This window comes from Maniola jurtina, chromosome W (genome assembly GCF_905333055.1).
Source record: "Maniola jurtina chromosome W, ilManJurt1.1, whole genome shotgun sequence".
Lineage (NCBI taxonomy): Eukaryota > Metazoa > Arthropoda > Insecta > Lepidoptera > Nymphalidae > Maniola > Maniola jurtina.
This window is the reverse complement of record NC_060057.1, coordinates 5,404,348-5,431,389: the sequence shown is the minus strand read 5'-3', so window position 1 is coordinate 5,431,389 and position 27,042 is coordinate 5,404,348. Positions and strand designations below refer to the sequence as shown.

Here is a 27,042-nt window from a genome sequence, read left to right as displayed (position 1 = left end):
ATTCCGTGCTTAAGTACCCCAAACAGTAGAGTAGCAAGGTGTAACTTCCTACGTGCTTCCATCTTCAGGAGATTTGCCTCGTTAATGTAGGAAGTGACATGCGTGCGTGGTGGGATATTAAAGCAAAACCTAGCACAGGCGTTTTGGACGCGTTGAATAACTTTTTTAGTCCTACTTAAGAGACGAGGCCCATATACCGTGTCAGCATAATTTAGTCTTGACAGAACGAGTGATTCGCATAACCGTATTCTTAGCTTTAAACTAATATAGGGCCTCATTTTATAAAGCAGCTTAAGGCGATATAAGCTATTGCGGACGGCGTTAAGGATGTGAGTCTCAAAGTGCAGTGCGGTGTCAAAGACTACTCCCAAATTTCGTGCTTCCTCTATCTTTTCAATGATATTATTATTGATTTTTATTGTGGGATTAAGCATGTTTAATTTAGCAACAACACTTTTGGAACCCAACATCATACATTGTGATTTACTAGGATTTAGTACCAAGCAGTTCCTTTTTGACCATAGATGTATTTGCTCTAGATCAAAGTTAATTTTTGATTCAGCTGCCGCTGTGTCCAGGGGATCAAAAGAGATGTACAGTTGTGTATCATCAGCATAAAGATGGTATAGGCAATGATTAATGCAACTTTTAATGTCAGCAGTATAAATTGCAAACAGCAAAGGTCCAAGAATAGATCCTTGAGGAACTCCTCTGGTCACAGGAGATGGGTCTGAGGTTGAGATTGTGCTGTCGCTGTTCGTGACTTCAACAAACTGCGCTCTATCACTTAGGTAGCTATCAAACCATTTCACTGTTAAGATGTCAAACCCATAGTAAGACAGCTTGGACAGAAGAAGAGTTGTATTTAGGGAATCAAAAGCTCTTGAGAAGTCTAAAAGAACAAGCAAAGTACCCTTACCCTGATCCTGTGCAGTCAAGATATCATCTACTACGGTTGCAAGAGCGGTAGTTGTGCTATGTCCTTTTCTAAAACCTGACTGAAAAGTTGGTAGTATCTTATTTTCTTCCACGTAATTTGTTACCTGATGAGCCACAACCTTTTCTAAAATTTTTGAGATGCAAGGCAGGATACTGATGGGTCTCAAGTCTTTAAAATTGAGGGGATTATTACATTTTGGCAATGGTTTTATTTTAGCAATCTTCCACGCATCAGGAAATGTAGACGTAGATATAGATTTATTGACTATCGCGGTGATAACTGGTAATGTTTGAGGCAAAGTCAGTAATAGCATTTGAAGAGATATGTCGTCTACACCCTGCGCATTTGACTTTAAATTCTGAATAATCTTGGCAATGATAATTTCATCCACTGGATGCAGCGTAAATTGACCATCTCCATACCGGTGATATTCATAATAAGACAGATCCGACAAAGCTACTGCCTTTTCGCCTGGTACGTCAAGAAAATGTTTGTTAATTATGTTGGGGTCATTTAACATCGCTGGCAGTTCTTTCGATTTTTTCTTGTCCGTTATCAAAGATGATTTTTTTAGATTTCGCCACAATATAGCTGGAGAATTGATGTAGGCATTGATGTATGTTTCATGAAACGCTTTTTTTTCAGATTCCAAAGCATATTTAACCAGAAGCTTCATGTCTTTGTAATATTTTTTATGCGATTCAATCCCAGTGGTCTTAGCCCGATCGTGACTTTGATTTCTGAGTTTTATCATTAATTTTATAACGTCAGTAATCCATGGATGCTGCTCTTTCAACACCACTTTTTTTAAAGGCGCATGCAAATTAAATAAATCTAAAATTATTCTATTAAATTCTAATACAATATCATTTACATTATTAGTACTATTTACAAAATTCCACGATATATTATTTAAATCTCTGTTAAAATTTTCAATATTTATATTTTTTAAGGGTCTAATACTAATCCAGCGCGGTGGGAGGTTGTCTTTTTTCAAATTAAGGGTGGATGAAACTATCGCATGGTTTCCAAGTTCTGGTATGTGAGTAACTTTAACGTCATGTATACGTGAGTCAGTACAGATCACATCAATAAGTGTGCTGCTTTGATCTGTGAAGTGTGTTGGTTCAGTAACAGTTGCTCCGCATTACCTCCTTTTTTTGTATATATTGTATATTTTTGATTTTATAGTTCTGTTTATAAGGGATCTTTTGGTAGCGGTTATGCAGTTGCTTCGTTTTACCAGGCTCTTGAAGAACTCATTTTTGGTTGCGGTTTTGCCTTTGTTTGCACCGTATTACCTAATTTTGTTGTAAATATGTATAGTTTTCTTTTATGGGATTACGGTTTAGCACATGCCCCGTACTATCCTCCTGCTTGTTCTGCTATAGTCAGTCAGGTAGTTTTGTAAATATGTACAGATCTTTTGTGGGATCATGGTTGGCACATGCTCCATGTTATCCTCCTGCTTGTGTCTGTTTTATCGGGCAAGTAGATGTATATATTTTTTTATGTGGGTCTTTAGTACTCTAGACTCGTGAGAGTGACTCCATTGAGCGTCTTGTGGTGCAGGGCAAGGTGGAGGGTACCAGAGGGCGAGGAAGGTCGCCTACGCGATGGACCGACCAAATTAAGTCCGCTGTGGGCGGTGCCGTGCACGAGTGTACCAGAATGTCGACCAGCAGGGAGAAGTGGCGAATGCTCGTGAGGCGTGTAACATCTGCCCCCCAAAACGTCACTTCATGATGACCACGACCGCTCTGCCAAGAGTGTAACGACAAAGAAGAAGTACTCATCCTTGGCATTGTCTCACACATGTGGACATGTTCGCTAGGTCCTTGCTTTAGGCAGGACGATGTTTTAGGTGTTGCTCTTTTGTAGCGCATCTTTATTTTTGGATGGTTCGACAATGCGCGGCGAGGGTGCCTGAGTGCTTTGTTCGGTTGCATACCATTCCGAAAACCCCTTAGCTAGGTTAGTTCGTCAATACGCGGCGAGGGTGCCTCAGTGGATTGATCAGTTGCATACTAACTCTAGACTCTTTTTTATTTTGGCTTATGTTGTGTTAGGTTGGTTTGCCATTTCACGGCGTTGATGCTTAGTGTCTTGGTCAGTAGTATACCAATCCTAATCACACACTCTTCAGAAAGTTTTCTTCCCTTCTTCGCTAGTTTGGTTTGCCATTTCACAGCGTTGATGCTAGTGTCTTGGACAGTAGTATACCAATACTATGCAATTCTAGTTTAGGAATTTTGTTTTAATGGATTGCTTCTCAATCTGTATTTATTAATGATTATTTGGTCGTTTTGGCTTACATAAATTTAGATATTTAACTTTCCTTTTCTTTGGTAGTTCCCTTTGTTTTGTCTTCTAGAATTGTTTAGGGTAAAGAAAAAAAAAGGTTTTTTTTTCTTTTCTCTAGAAAGGGGAAATTGTAACGTGTACCTGAGCGGTCCCGTTACATCCCTTATTTAGATTGCATATTTTTTTTTATATTAACGTAACCTTAAATCTGTTTGTTCACCTTTTTATATGTCATATGTCAGTGTCCCAAACTTCACCATGACGTTTAGGCGTGACGTTTGGGAATGTAATTCAACGATCTGTCAAACCCTCTTTCATATTGGAAAAAAAACTGGTAACATTTTGACAGCTCGTTTACCGAACGAAGTTGGCACTTTTCGGTGGCCATCTTGAAGCTTCACTTTTTCTTCTTACATTGACGTGCAAACATTTGCTCGTCAAATTATTTTTCTAAAAATGTGAAAGTTAAACTAAATAAGTATTATAATGGGCCTGAGGGCTATAGAGTGGTAGGACACGGCGCTTTTAGCGGTAAGTGTTCATTTTTCTACCCAATCTCGCCATTAGAACATTGAATTTTCCAACAAGAAAATGGATGAAAATTTTAACCTAACATTTCCTTGTTACAGCCGTTGATCCTAGATCTTCGTCCCTAGATCGACCTTCCCAGATTGTTATTATTTAACGCCTCATTTGATCATTTATCATGGGGATTTTCTGTAAATATCATTTTGGATCTAAATGTTACGTGTTAAATCGGATTCCATCCCGGAACTGGTGTGATGGATTGCAGTTTTCGGCCTGTGGAATTAGTTAACTATTCGACATGTGCCTAGCTTATTCTCTATTTTAACAAATTTTGTGATAATTTTGTACTTTATTTTTTTATAACCTAGTGTGTGGCCATGTGGCCCAGGTTACTATAAGTTTGTTTATTTTTGATCTTTGTAAAATATATAATATATAAAATTAAGACAAGAACAAAGGGGCGGTACCTATTATAAATTGTCATATTTTCTTTTCCTCTTTAATAAATAAAATCTTGTAGGAAACTTTAGAAATTTAATAAATTAATTTTAATAATAAATTTTAAATTCTTTTATTTTTATTCACCAATATTTATTTCTTGTGGACATTTGGCGTCCCGGAATAGAGAGCACGGCTAGGTGGACCGAATCTCTGACTTGCGATTAAAAGTCCAGGCCTCGGCAAGTCTATCTGAGGAGATTTCTATCCAGCTGGCTGGCGCCCGAAGGTTTTCCCTATATCCATTCTATGTATATATACTTTTGTCAGCTGGAAGTAAAAGTAAGATTTAATTTTATTGTTTTTTTTTTTATTTTTTTAAAATAATTTTATTTTAAATTTTTCACCTATTGGGGGGTGAAAAAATACTCTGTGACACTTTTCATAAGAATTTAAAGAAGGAAACAAGACCAAATAATAATAAGAATAAGTCCTGTCACAAAGAAATTTTTCACCCCCAACAGGTGAAAAATTTAAAAAAAATTATTTAAAAAAAAATAAAAAAAAAAACAATAAAATTAAATCTTACTTTTACTTCCAGCCGACAAAAACATATATACGGAGAATGGATACAGGGAAAACCTTCGGGCGCCAGCCAGCTGGATAGAAATCTGCTCAGATAGACTTGCCGAGGCCTGGACTTTTAATCGCAAGACAGAGATTTGGTCTACCTAGCCGTGCTCTCTATTCCGGGACGCCAAAGGTCACGAATAGATTGGTGAATAAAACATCAAAGAAATTAACATTTAGAATTTATTATTAATTTATTAAATTTCCAAAGTTTCATACGAGATTTTATTTACTAAAGAGAAAAAAAATATGACAATTTATAATACCGCCCCTTTGTTCTTGTCTTATCTTAATTTTTATATATACATATATAGGATACAAAGATCTAAAATAAACAAACTTATAGTAACCTGGGCCACATGGCCACACACGAGGTTATAAAAAAAATAAAGTACAAAATTATCACAAAATTGTTAAAATAGAGAATAAGCTAGGCACATGTCGAATATTTAACTAATTCCACAGGCCGAAAACGGCAATCCATCACACCAGTCCCGGGATGGAATCCGATATAACACGTGATTTACGACACGTAACATTTACGATCCAAAATGATATTTAAAGAAAATCCCCATAATAGATGATCAAATGTGGCGTTAAATGATAACGAACAGTGGATAAACGATCTGGGAATAACAATCTGGGAACGAAGGCTGCAACAAGAAAATGTTAGGTTAAAATTTTCATTCATTTTCTTGTTGGCAAATTCAATGTCCTAATGGCGAGATTGGTTAGGAAAATGAACACTTACCGCTAAAAGCGCCGTGTCCTACCAGTCTATAGCCCTTAGGCCCATTATAATACAATATTTCCTTTAACTTTCACATTTTTGGAAAAATAATCTTACGAGCAAATGTTTGCGCGTGTACGTAGGAAGAAAAAGTGAAGCTTCCAAGATGGCCTCCGAAAAGTGCCAACTTCGTTCGGTAAACGAGCTGTCAAAATGTTACCAGTTTTTTCCAATATGAAAGAGGGTTTGACAGATAGTTGAATTACATTCCCGAACGTCACGCCTAAACGTCATTGTGAAGTTTGGGACATGGACACTGATATATGACATATAAAAAGGTAAACAAACAGATTTAAGGTTATGTCAACAATTTACTATATAAAAAAATGCAATCTAAATAAGGGATGTAAGGGGACCGCTCAGGTACACGTTACAGTCCTTTCGGGGGAAAGATAAAAAATGACAGCCATATAAGATTCAGGGGGGGTCATCTAAGAAACTTCTTGCCAGCCTGGAGAGCTCTAGGAGCCAACAGCTTTATTATGAAAATTATTTCCGGGGCTCGCATACCTTTCATGAGGAAACCCCCTCTGATATATCCATACAGAAATTTGATGAACCGATACAGTACAAAGGTTACACCGGATTTGACGTGCATAATAAAGGATTTAAAAGAGCAACAAATTTTAGAGAAACCAAAGCAGTTAACACCAAGCTTCCTATCAAAAATATTTTTAGTTCCCAAGAGCAATGGCAGCCTTCGTCCTGTGTTCGACCTGAGGGGGCTAAACAAATATGTGCAGGCCAAACATTTTCAACTAATATCCCATGCATCAGTACCAGAGTTCTTACAGGCTGAGGATTGGATGGTCAAGATAGATATTTCCAATGTATATTTTCACGTGCCAATAGCAGAGCCCCATCGTTGCTACCTCAGATTGGTTTACCAAGACGAGTTGCTGATAATGACATCCCTTCCTTTCGGCCTATCATCTGCACCTCGGACATTTGCAGCTCTAACGAACTGGATTGCGGAAATCCTTCGTTCCAGAGGAATTCGAGTTCTAGTCTATCTGGACGATTTCCTCTTGGTCCACCAGGACCAGTCCAAGTTAAGATCTCAGACTGCGGAAGTCGTGAAGATCTTGGAGTCTCTGGGATGGCAAATAAATTATCCAAAGTCAGTGGAAAGATTGCTAGGTCAGTTAAATTTCGCCAATTTTGTGGTTCCAAGAGGCCGCCTTCACTGCCGGTACCTACAAATATTTCTGAGACGATTCAGACGAAACCACAAAATGAAACGGAAGCTGCCACCACAGGTAATGGACGATCTCAGATGGTGGATTCGCGCTATCCAAGCCGATTCACTTCTACATCAACGTCCATACACTCACTTCCTGACGACCGACGCAGCGGATGCAGGTTGGGGAGCCCAGCTAAACGAAACTCTGATGTCGGGAATGTGGACAGAAGAACAGATGAGATGGCACTCGAACTGGAAAGAGCTGTTTGCAGTAGATTCGGAATCGATCTCATACACTGAAGGATGCTCATATTCTAGTCCAGTCAGACAATCAGACACTGGTCTCATACATACGGAACGAGGGAGGAACTCATTCCCTGAGTTTACTCAACTGACACGCAAGTTGTTGAGGCTGACAGAAGAGAGGAACATACTCTTATCAGCTCATTACCTCCCGGGGAGGTACAACTGCACAGCCGATCGCCTATCAAGGGGGCGAAGGCTATCAGAGTGGCATCTATTGCCCACAGCAACAAACCGATTATTTCATCGTTGGGGAAAACCAGACATCAACCTGTTCGCGTCAGCAGAAACAGCCGTGGTCAACAGATACGTCTCTCTGGACTGCAAAGATCACTCAGCACTATTCTTAAATGCCTTCAGTCAAGATTGGGACTATCAGCTGGGATGGATATTTCCTCCACCCAATCTCATTCCTCGGGTTTTGGCGCAGCTAAACAGGGCAAAAGGTCTTTATATTATCATAGCACCACTCTGGGAAAATACCTTTTGGTTAGCGGATCTGAAATCACGAGCCTTGGAACCACCAATAACGATAGAGAGACTTTCGGAATGTCTAATCGACACTGCAACAGGCCTAGCTCCAGCGAAAGTAGACCAACTGATCCTTCAGGCTTGGTTAGTTGGAGGTGGGGGCAACAGACCTGCAGCTGGTCTGAAAAAGAAAGACAGTTGTTAAAGACTAGTTGGAGACAGTCAACAATACAAACTTATTATCCAGCTATTAGAAGATGGTTTAAATGGTGTGATGAGAATAAAGTGAATAGTTATAAACCGCAGTTACAACAGGTAGCTAGATTTCTTGCCTATCTGCATTTACAATTGCATCTTGCTTATAATACAATCTTAATCCATAAATCTGCCATATTCACATTTTGTAAGATCAATTCAGAGCAGGAAGAAGAGCAAGTACTTGTAAGGCAAATTCTCAAGGCAATAGCTACAGCACACCCAGCTAAGCCAAAACCACCAGTGTGGGATGCTCAAGTGGTATTAGATTGGTTGTCTACACCAAATGACAAAATTACACTCTTTGAGGTATCATGCAGAACTGCAACTATCCTTCTGTTAGCGTCTGGAAGAAGGGTACATGATTTAACATTGCTAAGAATATCTGATTCTCATATATGTATCTCAGATGATAGAATAGTTCTGTGGCCAGCGTTTGGCTCGAAGACGGATTCAGGGCAATATAGACAGTCAGGATGGTTACTATTAAAACACCCAGATCCACAAATTTGCCCGGTGAGATGGGTCAAACAGCTAATGTAATAATAATATAATAATAAAAAATACACAGCGTTGCAGGAATGTCTTCCTGGTGAAGACACTATGACAGTAAAGAGGGCTGACCAACTTAGGAGAGATGGGCGCCCTCGCAAGTCGCAGGTGACAGACAGGTAAAATACAAACATAGCAGGATTAAAGGTGAGTACACATAGAAAAATTAAGGAAGAGTGCACACCACACAAAATGATCTTCATAGCGACGCTGTGTATTTTTCTATCAACACATAATAACAATTTTGTTGTAATTCAAAATATTATAATTTGTCGTCGAGTCAATATTAAAAAGAGGTTTTAATGTCATAGACTCCGTGAAAAGGAACGTTACGTGAATAATTCAGCCATATTTGTTTAGCTGTCACTGTCAAGTGTCAGAGTTGGATTTTGATGGGCACGCGTTGCTGTGTTCGGAATTCACTCTCGCATTTTATTATCAGAATATTAGCGTAGCGATTGGCGGTTGGTTGGTTGGTTTGGGACCGGTGTAGGAGTGGAGGAGCCGGTCTAGGTAGGTTAGGTTAGGTTTACCTAGTTACGCTGGAAGTTGTCACGTGCAGTAAGTGAGAGTTATCATGTTTGTAGTTGCGGGTAGTTCAATATCATTTGATAGTCCAAGAATATCGTTGGTGCGCCCACGAAGGCTTGGTTAGTCTAAAGGTTGCTATCCTGACGTATCCGCTTGGTTATTATCCAGTGCGCCTAACATGCAGCTCACGAGATAATTTTGTCTACGCATTTTGTCGTCTTATCTCTCTATGTCTACCGAAGCTAACATGGTTGCAAACGTCAATCGTCTCGTGACGTCACAAGTAGAGATAAACTTAATTTTTACTTATCTGTGGTATTTTTGTCTACGAGCACTAACATGCCAACGTAATTTTCTCGACTTTTGACATTTAAAATAGGCATAATTGTCGTTGTCGTTTCTAGCGGACGAGATAATTTGTCTTCAATAGATTAACGGAATTGCGATGGCCGTTAATTTTTATAATTATTTAATTTCATTATATGAAGAGCGAGAGGCGCGCAAAATCCAGCGCAGACGAATTAGGGATGTGTGTGATCCATTTGATTTAGGCGATAGAGAGTTTCAATTGCTTTGGCGGATCTCCAAACCGATGGCACTCTATATCGTTGAAAAACTTTCAGAGGATTTGAACCCTCAAACCAGTGACGGCCTGCCTGTTCATCTCAAAGTAAGTGAAGATGCCTACCTACCGCTCGGAATTGTGTCTAAGAAGTACTTACTGAAAAAATACTAATTTTTTTCAATAAACATTTGAGCCTCTTTGACTCGATGTCCAAGGAAAATGTTACTTATCGAGGTAATAGTAGCGTTTTACCTGAAAATAAAACGCATATTAAAATACTTACCTCACTGGAAGCTTTATATTGAGAGTAGCATTTCCGTTTCCGTCGATTTCATGCCAGTTTTCGTACTTTTATTGATATCATATCCGGTTTTGTGGCGCCACCTGGCGGTGTCGCGCTCAAAGTTTTCTTAAATTTTTCAGCGCGGCCATGGCTTCATTGGCTCAATATCACCAGGCAGGAATTACTGAAAGCTTCCAGTGAGGTAAGTATTTTAATATGCGTTTTATTTTCAGGTAAAACGCTACTATTAAATAACTTGACCGTCACTGGAAGCTTTATATTGAGACCCTGTTTGTTTTCGCCTGGTGACGCCACATAATAGATATTAGAATTCTACGCCAATGTGATTACATTTGTACCATAATGAGTACTTATATGATATTATGTTCTTTTTCATAAACAAAATTTTGTTTATTTGAATACAAAATCAATAAAGAAAAGAATTTTAACTATCAGTCATAGAACTGAAGAAAAGTTAGTTGAGCGATACCACCTGGACTAAGTACATTGCCTTCAATCACTTTACATTTAGAAATTTTTTGAATTGTATTAGCTGATTGCTAATTTTTATGAGCCGTCTCATCATAAGAATGATTTTCCCTGAGTTGAGTGTATGTTACTAGAAGTAGCAGATATGCTTGCTTCTTTCAAAAAGGTTTTTACCCAGTCTGCTATACCTACTGTACGAGGGGCACGTTTAATCCGTTAACGATTATAAAATATAGAGCATTATATTTTGTAGCATATCATACTCTGTCGTTTAATAATTAATTACCAATTACACATATAAATCCAAAAAGAGGGTAAAGATACCCGTTATGACTATTTCTATTACAAGCAATTTCTGATTGGTTGTCTATGTCAGATTTTGAGCCGAATTTAGGGCAAATGTCAGATTTTAATTTTATAATCATCAAATTTTACTAAATACACATCATTCGCTCTAAGGTACGATTTTGATGCAATATGAAGTTATCTGAATAGTAAGCAGTAATAAAAACGCAGATATTACAAATGATTAGTTAAGTAATAAGTTATTATTAGCACCCCAAACGGGTGGATTTCAAATCTTTCTGAAGAAATCGATTTTAAAACATGCTTGGACATGAATACATAATTGAGTGAATTTGCTTTTATTCATTAATATAGCACATATGAAACAGACGCGCATTAACAAACATTACTTGACTTTTATTTCATACATCCAATAATAGATCCAATTACAGGTTCGTGTAAGAGGAATATAATATAATATTATATATAATATTATGTGCCAAAACTGGTGCTAATTGTGATACTTTAGGTTGGTATCAATATTTTTCTTTAAAGACCATGTAGATCAACGTTTTCAAGCTTATTCAATAGTTTCAAGATAGATTTCCGCTTGAAATTAAGCAGTGATTTACTGCTTAGGTTTTATGTGTCTAAAGTATAGGACCACTCATTCTTTCTAGACTTCTTAAGACAATGACAGACCCATAGCGCGTCAATGAGGCTGTGTTTTATATAACGGTCGAGGCCCGCCAAACACTTTCGATCGGAGTAAATTATATAAACTAAATCAACTATTCAAAAAATATTCCTTTTGACCAATTGAGATGGGTCAAGAGTCAAGACGAAGAATTGAAAATAATGGCGTAAACCACCTATGCCCGTGGAAACTTTCATGAGATAGAGCATCGTGAAACAGGACTTGATGGTCCATCAAATCTAAGAGTGCATAGTTGTGTACTACGAATGCTTTCTCCGAGGTGAATAGATCGACCTCCAGGATTACTCACTTTGCAAATATTATTTCCACACAAGCTCGTATTGCCACTCTGGGAGGTTGGCTATGACATTAGATACAAATTATTTACATGATTACTATACATACCGGATATAATATTGTATGCTATCGTGTATTTGTCAAGCGATAATTCCAGTATTTGGAATGTTTTATTCAATAAGGATAACAACATCTTTAAACCTTGTAAATATGCTTTATTAACAAATGAATGAATGATAGAATGAACATCATTCCTCTTTTTCTTAAATGAGAGAGTAACGTCTCGTCGTTACTTTGAATGAGACTTGAACTAAGGCGTAAGAAGTGAGCCTTCTTGAAGCTTCTGAAGGGTAAATTAGACTATCATTTCGATATATCGCATCTGCCAGCTTAGAGCGTAGCGTGGAGATCCCCACTTGGTGGAAAGACGACATTTAACGAGTCGCAGGGATCCGCTAGATTCATGCAGTGTAAGCACGTGGCATGTGGTAGTCTCTTTATGAGACCTATGTCCAGCTGTGGACGTCTATCGAATGATAATAGTGATCTACCAGTATGGGATAGATCTCGGATTATCCAGCGGTCATTGGTTTGAGTCATCGTGATTGGATAGCAAAATTGGCAAAATTCGGAAGTCCTATTATTTTTTGTTATTTTATAGAATAATAAAAATATTATTATAGGATTAAACTAGCGTTTCTAACTGTTCTTACATCCAACTGCTCTCTTTGGAGGCATTTTCTAGGGTTTCTATAGTATTTCTAAATAGACTCACTCTTTCGTGGTCAAAGAACCAATTCTCAAATTTTATATACCAAAAACAGTAAGTTCAACTGTAGTAGATATTAACTTAATGCATGTAAAAAATTGTACATGTATTAAGTCTCTTTGTACATTTAGCATGTACTTGCATTAACTTTCTATGACAAGACGATTAAGTAAAATAGGACTCATATTTCACCATTCTCTTAATATCACCCATAGACACCGTGGTTAGTCCGAACGGCGGGTAGGTTATCATCTAATTGCTAGCACTTTCCTGTATGGCCTCAATAAGAAGCACTGACACAAGACTGTTTCACTACATGAAAACAGACTTTGCATGTTTATTAAAATGAAAAGTTCTGCCATAACATACATAGTTGTTTCGTACTCTAAGATGTGATCTTGGTCGGGATGACACTTCAGTACCAGAAACAAGGTGAAAACGAAGCTTGGCGTGCGGTGCAAGCTTCATGATTCATTTTATGCACTATTGCAGACAGTTCCTTGGGAAAAACAATAGGTGGCTTTTTAAATGTTGGTATGCGATACCATTGAAATAACCTTTGTATAACCTCTGGTGCCTCTATTTTCTTTCATTGCGAAAGACGGTGCACTAAATAACCTGCTTGGAACGAGGTTGGTTTAGTTTCTCTGATTTGTCTTGGAGAATTCGGGTGCAAATAATCATGCTGTGGCTTACTTACCTTTTTGGACCGCCAGTCCTGATTGAGGAACGATAAGAACTTTCGACTTTTTAGATGACCTTTGTAGATATTACCGGTATGTTCGTTTCCACCCCGCGAGGGTGTATGATGTAGATCACGCTGGCATCCACCCCGCGAGGGTGGATGATATTGATCATACTGGTATTCACACCGTGAGGGTGTATGAGATTGCTCAAACTAGCATCCACCCCGCGAGGGTGGACGATATTGAGCATACTGGTATCCACCCCGCGAGGGTGTATAATATTGCTCATGTTAGGATCAACCCTGCGAAGGTTGAATGATATTGATCATACTGGTATCCGACCCGCGAGGGTGGATAATATTGATCATTGAATTGGCTCAATGCACGGCAAAGGTAGTCATGGCAGCTCTATGTATTGAAATGGTAACATTTGAAATGCATGGCCCCTACGAGGGGCGGGTGACCATTTTTCAGAAAAGCAATGTGCATGTCGAGTAGTTCCACGCGATGGAACGGCAACAATTATAATTTTCTGTGCTTGTGAAGCGGCGAACGCGTTCAATGTGTTTTCTATTTATTGCTGGGTCAAATAAATTTATTTTATCTTTATTCAAATACACTTTTGCTATTGCTTTTGAATCGTCAAAATAATTTACCATAGTGTATGCAAAATAGTTCCACGCGATGGAACAGTAACATTTTTAATACCCTGCCCCCGCGAGAGGCAGCGGACTAATAATAATTCCTTAGCTTTTGACTGAACAAATGTGTTCTTTTCGACCCAAAAAATATTAACAAACTCCACTCGTTTTTTCCCATATGGATGTAACCAAAAGACCCACCTGGCTCGTGATAATTTCGCAGCGCATCGCAATGCCTTCTATGCTGTAGCCACACACTAATTGTGGAAAGACCCGACGAAGTCTGATTATTGATTTCATCAATATTTTAGTTAATTTAATATTATTATTTAAGTTAATATTGATTTTCAGTTAATTTATATACGAATAAAAATAAAGTCAAGAAAGCACAATTTTTAGGAAAACCTAGGCTTATTTTTGTTTATGCAGTATGTGATAGCTGCATAAGCTTTATCTGCTAGAAATTGCAAGGTATCATACTTTTTTACTTCTTTGTTTGTTTCTAGGTCTATGAACCTTGAGTTTTATCAAAGAATTTTTAATGTACTGTGTAGGTATACGTAAAAACCAAGATGCGCTAGCTAAACCTGAAAAACCTGGAAACTGGTTAATTAATGGTTAGAACCTGTTGAAAGTAAAATCTAAACACGAACTTTGTTATTCGATTTCATCCTGATGATCGTCAGGTGTGATATTTTTATTTTTATAAAGGTTACCTGTAATTTCATTACTATTCGATGTAACAATTTGAATTAACAATAACAATAACTAGAAAAGACATATCATAATCTTAAAAGAATTTCTCGTATAAATCCGAGAGGATTCATTTCAAAATGCAATCGGGGTCATAACTATCGTCATGTACCCTCTCAATAAAATGAGCATATTGTAACAGACTTAAAAGGTAAATTTTAGCTAATAATATTAATTTCAAATATTTGAAATTCATTTCTAATAATCGGTTTCTAATTGTTACATCGTCTCAAGTACGAAAAGTTTTTAATAACTACCTTCTGGCAAATAAATATAAAGTACTGTGATCCGAACGGACAAACCGTTAAAAATATTGATCACGTACATATTAATATATTTTAAATTTTACATTTTACATAATGTAATATAAATTAAAAATAAGTACTTACTGCGAATTATTCACCAAATTCACTTTATTAAGTACCACACAATGAAATAAAATAAAAATATCTTGCAAAGTTTTGTGTTGACTGATTGCAAGTTGCTTCGACGGCAAACAAAACGCCAATGAAGCCATGGCCGCGCTGAAAAATTTAAGAAAACTTTGAGCGCGACACCGCCAGGTGGCGCCACAAAACCGGATATGATATCAATAAAAGTACGAAAACTGGCATGAAATCGACGGAAACGGAAATGCTACTCTCAATATAAAGCTTCCAGTGACGGTCAAGTTATTTAATGAATGTTAGACTTATCGAAGACTTTGAGACAAGGGGTTTTTAATTATCCTATTTAAACAAAAAAAGCAAATCGATGTTCTATGTAGACAACACGAGATAAGTCTAAATATAAAAAAGGAAAAGGTGACTGACTGATCTATCAATGCACAGCTCAAACTACTGGACGGATCAGACTGAAATTTGGCATGCAGGTAGCTATTATGACATAGGCATCTGCTAAGAAAGGATTTTTGAAAATTCAACCCCTAAGGGGGTGAAATAGGGGGTTGAAATTTGTTTAGTCCACGCGGACGAAGTCCCGAGCAAGATAAGATAATTTTGTACCTAAGCAGATGTGAACAAAAATGTATATAATAGTAGTTGTTGTTATTGAGAACTTCTGCAAAAAAAAAACGCCCTGTGAGCTAAATGATTTCTTGGACATTGTTATTGATATTCAAATTTTATTACTTCCTGTTTATAAATTAATAACTGTGTCTTAGAGAGGATTTCGAGTTAAAGAGGTCTCACTGTACTGATACTAATGAATAATGTTATTGTAGGTATTGTGCTCCATCCAATTTCTTGCCAATGGAGGCTACCAGAGGCAAATTGGGCAAGAACACACAATGTGCCAGGCCCAAACAACAGTAAGCAGTTTTCTTGGTCAGTTTCTGACCTCTATTTATAGAAGGTACATTTATGTTTAAATTGTTTTCAAACAAAAAAATTATACTTCCAGTATTTGTTTACATAAAATATACCTATGTACCTACAAATTTCAGACTTTTGGCTGAGTGGGTTCATTTTCCTGGCTCCGAACCAAGCCGGAGGAGTGTGGCTTCAGAGTTTGAAGCAAAATTCAACGTGCCAGGAATAGTGGGGCTCCTGGATTGTACCCACGTTAAAATATTTCCTCCGTCTGGCCCACAAGGTGCCCATTATAAAAATAGAAGGAAGGATGCACACACCATTAATGTACAACTGGTATGTATTTTTATTTCTTTTGTTTCATATGATAAATAATATTTCTTCACAACTTTCACACTGATGACAGACAGATAGATGGAAAGAAAGATGATCCTATAAGTGTTCCTCTAAGGGTACTTAATTCCTTTTTCCTTTGAAGTACAGAACCCTAAAAATTGTAGACTTGAGTGCTGGAGGTTTTTGAAATTTAAATTTTGTGTATTTCTGTATTCTAAAGGGAACTGTTTACCGTTTTTTTCGCAATTCAGTTTGAAATTATTTTTATAGATCTGTGATGCTAACTGCAGAATACTCAATGTCAATGCGCGCTATCCTGGCAGGGTGCATGATGCCTTTATATGGCATCATTCATCTGTACGAGAGGAGATGAAAAGGCTGCATGACAGAAGAATCGGAAATTATTTCCTCTTGGGTAGGTCAACATACAATTGATTCTTAATTAATTTAGGAAAACATTCAGACACTGTAAAATAAACTAGATAATGATGCTGAAATATTTTAATAAGTAAAAAAATATATTATTAGGGACTATTTAATTAGAGCTATAGGCTTAACTACCACTAGGCTATTGTTACATTATTTTAATAACTGAATATTGTATGTTATGCTATGTTTCACTGTATTAACATAGTACAAACATACACTGAAACCATGAATAATAAAGCCATTTTGATATTTTATTATTGCAGGTGATTCAGGGTATCCATTTGAACCTTGGCTAATGACCCCAATTCTGCATGCAGAACCTAACTCTCCTCATCAGAGGTACACAGATTGGCACTGCCAGGTACGGAATGCAGTGGAGAGGACAAACGGGTATCTCAAGGGTAGCCTAAGATGCCTGGGGATAGACAGAGTTCTGCACTATTCCCCAGAAAAAGCATCTGAAATTATATATGCTTGCTGCATCATTTATAATTTGATGAAGCATTTTGGGTAAGCATTTTAATAATCTCTACATAACATTATTTTGTTATTAACTGAAGGTAATGTATTTAATTTATGTAATGCTGTTTTTACAGTGTACCATTGGAGGAAGATTCAGGAAATGCTGAGCAGTACGGAGACAATGAGCCTAGTGGTGTGGAAGAACCTAGGCATCTTCTAAGATTCTCCCAAGCCAAACGGGAACAACTCATCGCCAATTATTTTAACTAGCTTAAGATCGCGACTTCGTCCTTGTGGGCTACACAAATTTCAAACCGCTATTTCACCCCCTTAGGGGTTGAATTTTCAAAAATCCTTTCTTAGCAGATGGCTTCATCATAATATCATGCCAAATTTCATCCCAAACCGTCCAATAGTATATTATAAGGGGCTATAAACATATAATTAGAGCTATAGGCTTAACTACCACTAGGCTATTCACATTAGGTATTTTAATAACTGAACATTGTATGTTATGCTATGTTTCACTGTATTAACATAGTACAAACGTACACTGAAACCATGAATAATAAATCCATTTTGATATTTTATTATTGCAGGTGATTCAGGGGCTAATGACCCCGATTCTGCATGCAGAACCTAACTCTCCTCAACAGAGGTACGGAATGCAGTGGAGAGGACAAACTGGTATCTCAAGAGTAGCCTAAGATGCCTGGGATAGACAGAGTTCTGCACTATTCCCCAGAAAAAGCATCTGAAATTATATATGCTTGCTGCATCATTTATTGGGTAAGCATTGGGTGGCTCTTCCATTCTACGTGACATTGGCGAAGTGCATTGTGCTGGTGTGGCACTACTAAAAGCCATTATACAAAATAAGAAGAAGCATTTTAATAATAATATAAATAAATAAATGTATTTAATTTATGTAATGCAGTTTTTAGTGTACCATTGGAGGAAGATTCAGGAAATGCTGAGCAGTACGGAGACAATGAGTCTAGTAGTCTAGTATGAGTATACTAATAAAGTGATACACGTGCAACCGCCAGTCTGTCGAGGGACGAACACAGGTTTTAATGGGTGCAAGCCCCACATAATCCCTCCGTTCCCTGACGGAAGGGTATGCGTCAGGCATTGGATTTGACTCTCTCCAGTAATACACGAGGCTGCAATTGCTTGTATAGTACAGTATGGCATATTATTGTAAATTGAATACTTGAAAAGAGCAACCGCCGAGTTTCTTGCTGGTTCTTCTCGGTAGGAACGGCATTCCGAACCAGTGGTAGATGCATCTGACGATTCAAAAATACATGTAAAAGTTTTATTGAATATAAAATATTTTTGTTTTAAATTAGTGTTTTATTTATTCATCATCATCATCATAGTCACAGCCTGATAGTAAGTAAAAAGTCAGATTTAATTGTTTATGATTAGTTTATTAAAAATAATTAGTTTACTAAATCACATTTAAGTAGATTGTGCAGTCCGTCATTAACTTGCAGTGTTCTACCACAGAGGGTTCTACTAACTAAATCTGTTAGGTACCTATATCTTATACGATGATACTATTAAAAATAATTAGTTTACTAAATCACATTTAAGTAGATTGTGCAGTCCGTCATTAACTTGCAGTGTTCTACCACAGAAGGTTTTACTAACTAAATCTGTTAGGTACCTATATCTTATACGATGATACTATTAAAAATAATTAGTTTACTAAATTACATTTAAGTAGATTGTGCAGTCCGTCATTAACTTGCAGTGTTCTACCACAGAGGGTTCTACTAACTAAATCTGTTAGGTACCTATATCTTATACGATGATACTATTAAAAATAATTAGTTTACTAAATCACATTTAAGTAGATTGTGCAGTCCGTCATTAACTTGCAGTGTTCTACCACAGAGGGTTTTACTAACTAAATCTGTTAGGTACCTATATCTTATACGATAATACTATTAAAAATAATTAGTTTACTAAATCACATTTAAGTAGATTGTGCAGTCCGTCATTAACTTGCAGTGTTCTACCACAGAGGGTTCTACTAACTAAATCTGTTAGGTACCTATATCTTATCCGATGATACTATTAAAAATAATTAGTTTACTAAATTACATTTAAGTAGATTGTGCAGTCCGTCATTAACTTGCAGTGTTCTACGACAGAGGGTTCTACTAAATAAATCTGTTAGGTACCTATATCTTATACGATGATACTATTAAAAATAATTAGTTTACTAAATTACATTTAAGTAGATTGTGCAGTCCGTCATTAACTTGCAGTGTTCTACCACAGAGGGTTCTACTAACTAAATCTGTTAGGTACCTATATCTTATACGATGATACTATTAAAAATAATTAGTTTACTAAATTACATTTAAGTAGATTGGGCAGTCCATCATTAACTTGCAGTGTTCTACCACAGAGGGTTCTACTAACTAAATCTGTTAGGTACCTATATCTTATACGATGATACGGAACCCTTCGTTTGCGAGTCAGACTACCTGCACTTGACTGGTTTTTTAGGATTCTGTACCTCAAAAGGAACTTATATCACTTCGTTGTCTGTCTGTCTGTCAGTCTGTCCATCATGTCTGCCAATAAAACCTATAGGGTACTTCTCGTTGACCTAGAATATTGAAATTTGGTAGGTAGGTAGGTCTTATAGCACAAGTAAAGGAATAAATCCGAAAACAGTGAATTTGTGGTTACATCACAAAAAAATATTAAAATGTATATTTTCAAATATAACTAAACCAAGTGGGTTATCATAGGAAAGGGCTTTACCTACACATTCTAAAACAGATTTTTATTTATTTTTATGCATAGTAGTTTTTGTTTTATTGTGCATAGTGTCGAAAAAATGAACCCTCAGTGTGAGAGTCTGACTGGCATATGCCATTTTTGGCTTATAAATGGCTACTTTGGACAGTTCTTAAGAATCAGTGTTATGCATTTCAGTTTCTTAGAAGTAGATAAATATGAGCTGAAAATGTTGTTTTGGACTTGGTACAATTAAGTTAATTTTGCTCTAGGAGTCTGACTCGCACTAGGCCGGTTTTTGTTTATGAGATACCAACGGAACCCTAAACACATTAAATCAGTTTTTACACTTAAGAGGGGTCTCTCCGTCACTCGCTCCATACAAACGTAGTTCCAATTTCATTTGAATATTAAGCAACCAAAGTCCACGAAATTTTGCAGACATATTCTAAAAACTAATATCTATGCCTGTGGTTTTCCAGATTTCTGTTAAAATATTCGGTTTCAAAATTATGCGGTCTTAAAAATTCACATACAAATCTTTGAGCCCCTGTAATTTTAAAACTACATATTTTTAGAAAAATCTAAAACGCCACAGGCACAGATATTAGTTCCTAGAATATGTCTGCAAAATTTTATGGACTTTGGTTGCTTAATATTCAAATGAAATCGGAACTACGATTGTATGGAGTAAGTGACAGAGAGATAACTGTTGTAAGCTTGCACTTGTCACTAAAAATATCAAAAAAATCTTAAATAACATCTTTAACATAAAATGTCCTTCTAAATACAAAACATTATTATATTTATAGTGATACTAAAATTGATGGACGGACTAATCATGTAGAATAACTTAAGATAATGCAATTCTTCTACTTGATTAGTCATCCTTCAATCACGCCGCAACGGATGACGCAATTTTTTCAGAATGAGAAGGGTTTTAGCCATAGTCCACCACGCTGGCCAACTGCGGATTGTCGGGACAGTTTGTATTGAATTCCGAGCCAGCGAAGGATTCTAAGGTTGGCTATTAGTCTTCTTTATTTCTTTTCTTTCTTCTCTCTGGGCTGGTTTCCGCACTTAAACGTTTCCGTCTGTTGTGCGTGCGTTGCCCCTCCCCGCCGAAGTCTTCACTCCAGCCATCCAAGCTCGCTCCAGAATCCAAGTAGACCGCCCAGGTTGCCGAGGGCTTCATGAAGTGAGGTTGGGAAACCCAAATGGCATTCTCGTTGTTCTGCCACGACCGTGCACTCCAGGAGCACGTGCGTCGGCGTGTCGAGAATCTAGCCAAAGCTTTGAGAACAGCTTGGCTATCTGAGTTAATGTTAATCTTAAAGTTTTTTACCTGTTGATTTGCCATTGCTATGGTTGCGGTTGTAATGCCTACACACTCTGCTTGGAAGACAGAGTTGTCCTTACCGAGTGCGTGACTTATTCTCATGTTTAGTTCTTGGCAGTAGGCCCCTGCTCCTGTGCCGGTTTTTGTTTTGGATCCATCGATGTACACCTATTGCATCTCGTGTTGACTTCGGATCTATGTTTATCTCTGGATATATTTTGTATGGTTTTTCCAGTATGTGTTGTTTCCTGGTTCTGTCGCATTTCCACTCCAGTCTTGGGTAATGTTTTGCACTAGAATTTTAGTGTGCCTTGTGTTCTGTTTTTTCCATAGACCTGAGGTTTTCAGTCTCAATTCTGCGAGCATTGCGTCTTCTTTGATTTGTAAGTGTAGGGGCGGGATCCCCAGTATGATTTCAAGTGCTGTTGTTGGTGTGGTACTCATGCAGCCTGTAATGGCGAGGCATGCTTGTCGTTGAAATTTCTGTAGTTCTTGCTGGTCGTAAGAAGAGTTCTATTAGTCATCAATCATCATTAGAGAAGTGGCTATTAGTCATCAATCACGCCGCATCAGAACACCCTTCCTGCAGCTCGCTTGATGTCTACGGTTGGGGGGAGGAGGGAGGGGAGCGGGGACGGACGCACTTTCTTTTTTCTTTTGCAGTCCTATAACAAGATAAACACAATGTTATAAAGTACACAAAAATTTAGATACTTTATTATTGGGGTGAAAGAAACTATTTTCTAAGGATGAGATCTATAGAGCGCACTGTGACTTAGCTTAGACTTAAGACAGAGTTAAAACGAGATAGATCTATCACATAAATGTCTCGTTTTAACTCAATTTTGAGTCTGAGAAAAGTTAGAATTGATTTAAAAAGATTGCACTTCTAGTTAAAAACATGAAACTTGAGTGTAATTGTTAAACATCCCTTATAATTACAATACATTAATGCTTACAAGATAGCAACGTGCTCTTGAGCTGTCTTGAGCGCTTCGCGTCGTAAGCCAATAGCTTCCCGACGTAAAGCGTTCGCCTCCTAAAACCAAACAAATACACAATACACTGTAGTTACACCATCAACAATTTATGGATATAAAGGCAGAATACATCTGCCCATTCTAAGGATTATCTTACTCTTAATAAGTTGTTGTTCTCTAATTGCGCCTCCAAGAACTTATCGTGAGGCAGCGATTTGCGAGCTCGTCTCCGTGGGGGCTGACCAGTTTGTGGTCCTGAAACCACCACACCCATGCCCGAGGTGCTGGGGCATGGTTCCGGTTCTTGTGCATGTTCTGCATGCAATTGGCTAAGAGCTGGCAGTGGGGTTGTGGTTTCCTGAGTGAACTAAAAGAAAGAGGAAAGTAAACACAGTTAAATACAATAGGTACACAGTGTAAATTCTAACTTTTAGTATTTAGCTATGCTATAACAAATTATGATTTCAAGTTGAAAAAATAAATGACTAGAAATAGATTTAGAGCCTACAATGTGCAAAGCTGTGGTAGTCTAGCGGTTAACAAGTCTGCCTCCTATTTGAGACTCATGAGCTTTTTAAGCAATATAAACTTCACTTTAACTGTGAAGGAAAACATCGTGAGGACACCTGCATGCCTGAGAGTTTTCCATGTTATCAAAGGTGTGTGAAGTCTGCCAATCCGCACTGGGCCAGCGTGGTGGAATATGGCCTAGAGTCTAGACCCTTCTCAATCTACTGAGAAGAGACTCGGTAGTGGGCCGACGATGGGGTTAATCATGATATATGTATATTTCTTACACCAATTGGTGACTCCTCAGGACCACAACCCACTGCCATCTCCTGGCTAATTGCATGCAAAACATGCACTGCGTTGTCGGAGATTGACGGCATCTCCACACAATTGCCGGTGGCATTTTTGGCCTTGTTTAAGGCCGCACCCTCATCTCGGGCCTTACGCTTCTGGTCTCGCCAGCACTTGAAACAAAAAGTTGTTAAATTAATGCGCTTCTCTGTATATCTTGAGGAAATTGTTATAGTATATGAATGAATATTTATGTTAAACATAACTTTTGAACCTATTTCCAGTGAATTCCACTAGTACCTAACTGATGCAAATGAAAACGGGTACTTCAACTTACAATTTTCCATTGTTCCACCGACCTCTGTGGGCCAAGCTCATCTAGTTCGCCTTTTAAGCGTTCCCACTGGGAATTATTTGTGGCCGCCCCTAAAGGCGTCCTATAATCCCCAGCGGCGAACCCGGGGTGCCTCGCCATATAATGGCACAAATGTGCAATTTGTGCCTTGTTGCTTCTGATACTGAAACATAGTGGTTTAATTAATTCATGTTTAACTCCATATTAAATAGGTACACCTAATAATATCCATATCATCAAAATAATTTACTTACAACTTCTTATTATTTTCCATTTTGCAAAACATTCACATTTCACAGTCCAATAACATAAAACTGAAAACCGCCAACATCCAAAATAACAAATTCAAGAGACGTTAAATTGACATAAAACGTCATTTTTAAACACAGACTATAGGTTTTAGACAAAAAATGAATGAACGAAATCGGTGTTGCAACATTAGAATATCGTATGATTTTGTGAAACCGCAACATCGGTTTGTCTACGCGATAAAGTCAAGTCTTCGACGACAAATTTGTCTCTCGTGTCGACCATGTTAGTGTAAACGAGAAAACAGTCGGCATCGACAATTATGTCTTTCTCTCGTCGCGAGATATCACGTCGGCTTATGTTAGCTCCACAGAGGTGCGATGGCAGTTTATTCGTTTCTATTATCTTAGGGATCATCCTGTTTTGCCTATAAATTTATAAAGATAATACTGCCATCTGTTTCTTGGGGTCGGAGATTTTTCGACAAAACAGTATGCAAGAGCCTCAACAGAGGGCACTATATTTTAGATTTCCCATATCTATAATTTACTATCATTTTGGTATAAATCTAAGACTATAAAGTTAATAAAAATATTTAGTTTGTGACTAAAACACATAAAATACAAATAATAGAAACACATTATAATTTTCAAAGTTACTTAGCAAAAACTAAGATAATTATGAACAAAATGTACAAGGCTTGTTTATTTTGTATTCTAATTTCTTAGTAGAATTTATTAACTCGAGACTGGTATTCCTCAATGGATGTTTCTGGCTTTCACAGACCACGAATCCGGAGATAGACGACGAAGTTCCATAGATCTGTTTATGATTAGTAGCGAGTACTATACATACCGATAATATCGGATTATATATATAGAAAAAATCAATATCTATCTATAATAAACTTTCTTTGTATCATGGTCTTTCTATTTCACCCTCTTATGGCAATTTAACACTATACATTACACGTCTCTTTCCCACAATATAATATAGATGTAAACGGTTGCGGCGAAACGTCACGATGACGTCATGACAGCCTAGTAATTTTAGGGATGAGCTTCGAAAATCGTAATGAATCGTAAATTAAATATAGTGTCGCACTTTATCGTAAAAATATTAGTTTTTCGGTTTTCATTTACCGATATTCGGCAAATAACCGATTTATTCAACTTTTTTTGGTCAACAAAAATAAAACGAAATAAAATAATTTAAATAATTTATTAACGATTTAAAAATCTTATTAACTATTTTTGGTTCAATGACGTGATGGTGATAAATATTAGCACGCTTAAAAATTAAGATGGATGCGACGGGTCTGCCCGCGAAATTCAAATTTAATTTGGTTTTTCGCAATTTGTAAACTAATACGACAACGTAGGCTTATGGCATTCTATTTGCGACAATAACAGTATCATCCCCAACTATTTATTTAAAAATCTTCACTTGAAAGGGTCCAGTTTAAGAAATTAGCTCTAGTATCCACTATAACCCACAAATTAGTCGACGATACTAGAGCTAATTTCTTAAACTGGACCCTTTCAAGTAAAGGTTTTTATATAAACCTGTGAGGATGCTACTGCCATTGGAGCAATTAAAATGCCATAAGCCTAGGTTGTTGTATTAGTTTACAAATTGCGAAAAATCAAATTAAAATTGAATTTCGCGGGCAGACCCGTCTCATGCCCTTAAGGGCCGGCGCACACATGGTGGAGTGCGGCGGAGTGCAGCGCAGAGCATGCCCGCGAAGTTTTCTAATCGCGTGACACATTACCCGAATTCCAAGTAGAGAATGCGCGAGCACGCGCGGGACTGCGCGCGGATGCGCGAGTATCCGCACGGATGCACAATTGATTTTAGATATTATTTCAATGAGGACAAAGTCGATAATACTTTGACTGTGAAAAATGCTCTGCGCTGCGCTCCGCCATATGTGCGCCGGCCCTTAAAGTACCTAAACTAAACCTTCGTAGGGTTCCAATGCACCACAACAAACTCAGCTGGGTATTTTTTATTATTACCATCTCGCAATCACACTTAAAACTAGTCAGAGCAATTTAATCATACTATTTTTTTATCATTATCTTTTAGAAAATAAAAACTTTAGATTTCAAGATACATCTCCAAAACGTTGTTTTGAGAGATTATTATAAACTGTATAACAATTAAATATCATAAAATGAATTGCTATAAGTGTAATAATTGTAGTTTTCTGACCAGCGTTTTATATTTAACACAATCGAACGTCTTGGACGAATTATACAAGACGCAAATGCCAAATTATCGTAGTCTTCATAAAGATATTATTCATTTAAAGTTACTGAGGTCAAGTCTGCCGTCCTAACAAAGAGTGCAATAAGTCGAGTTTTTGGGCAAATTGACTTAAGACCATATCCGTAATCACGAAAATGCTCTATATTTTCGCCTTAGACGTTTTTTTTGTATCTTCAGTAGTTTCGGTTCTGTTGGTTATCAAAACTGCAATATGTAATATTACGATTTGTAAGTAGCTAATCATAACCGCGAATATCTCGAAAGTAGTCGAAACCTAGTTATTGCTCTCTTCGTTAGGGTAATCAGGAAAATGAGCTCTATATTTTCGCCTTAGACGTCTTTTTTGTATCTTCAGTAGTTTCGGTTCTGTTGGTTATCAAAACTGCAACATGTAATATTACGATTTGTAAGTAGCTAATCATAACCGCGAATATCTCGAAAGTAGTCGAAACCTAGTTATTGCTCTCTTCGTTAGGACGGCAGAAGTATCAACCGATTTAAGTAATAAAATTTACATTGTCAGGAAATACAATACAAAACCAGATAATGCAATAAGAATTTTGCATAACAACATGACTTATCTCATACTTATACTGATACTTATACATACTTACATAATGACATACTTTTGTGTCTTATGACACAAAAGTATGTCATTATTATTCAGTTATGTAGTCATGTTTTCAACAATAATAATTGTACTTGATTCTAAAAATACCATTCAAGTGAGAGTCGGATTCGCACAGAAGGGTTCCGCACGATCGTACAAGAAATCTCAAACCAGTGTAATAAAAATGTGCAAATTAATGACGAATGTGATTTAGTTAAACTAATTATTTGATTGGGAACACAAATCTTTAATTTTTTTGTGATGTAACCATAAGTTCACGGTTTTCAAATTTTTTCGTTCAATTGTGCTATAAGACATTGCCACCAGCCAAATGTCATGATTCCTATTTTGATTCCCCCAAAATGGCAGACACGGGGGGCAGACAGACAGACAGACAACGAAGTGATCCTTTATAGGTTCCTGTTTTCCTTTTGAGGTATGAAACCCTCGACAAATGTAAATCTTTTCCATTAAACTACATTAACCAAAACATATTCTAGTAAAATGTATGAAACAAAAATTTTCAAAATCTATTTATGTGGATTTAGAAAATCATCAGTTTACAAATTCACAAAAAAATTAAGTTTACTAAATCAGATATAGATGGCGCTGTTGCCAATATCTTGTATAATGATATGGAAACCTTCGTGGGTGAGTCCGACTCGCAAATGACCGGATTTTTTATACCTAAAGCCTGACTAACTAAATTCGTCATCATTCCAAAACGCTAAATGGTTGCAATTT

At 37.2% G+C, this 27,042-nt stretch overlaps 2 protein-coding genes and 1 long non-coding RNA gene across 3 annotated transcripts; 1 reads left to right on the top strand and 2 right to left on the bottom strand.

The window, feature by feature from the left end:
- Window positions 1-9,110: 9,110 nt before the first annotated feature.
- On the top strand, window positions 9,111-17,351 carry LOC123879774 (putative nuclease HARBI1). Its single transcript, XM_045927674.1, has 6 exons — window positions 9,111-9,595; window positions 15,613-15,743; window positions 15,835-16,036; window positions 16,307-16,451; window positions 16,729-16,975; window positions 17,062-17,351. The coding sequence occupies exons 1-6, from the start codon at window positions 9,371-9,373 to the stop codon at window positions 17,195-17,197; spliced, it is 1,086 nt and encodes a 361-aa protein (XP_045783630.1). The 5' UTR covers window positions 9,111-9,370; the 3' UTR covers window positions 17,198-17,351.
- Window positions 14,766-15,716, bottom strand: LOC123879777. Its single transcript, XR_006799073.1, has 2 exons — window positions 15,592-15,716; window positions 14,766-15,243 (listed from the first exon to the last, which is right to left on the bottom strand). It is a non-coding gene; the product is annotated as an uncharacterized LOC123879777 (long non-coding RNA).
- Window positions 17,352-22,041: 4,690 nt separating the features above from the next.
- On the bottom strand, window positions 22,042-23,074 carry LOC123879776. The gene is made up of 2 exons (XM_045927675.1): window positions 22,807-23,074; window positions 22,042-22,376 (listed from the first exon to the last, which is right to left on the bottom strand). The coding sequence occupies exons 1-2, from the start codon at window positions 23,071-23,073 to the stop codon at window positions 22,158-22,160; spliced, it is 486 nt and encodes a 161-aa protein (XP_045783631.1). The 5' UTR covers window position 23,074; the 3' UTR covers window positions 22,042-22,157.
- Window positions 23,075-27,042: the final 3,968 nt, after the last annotated feature.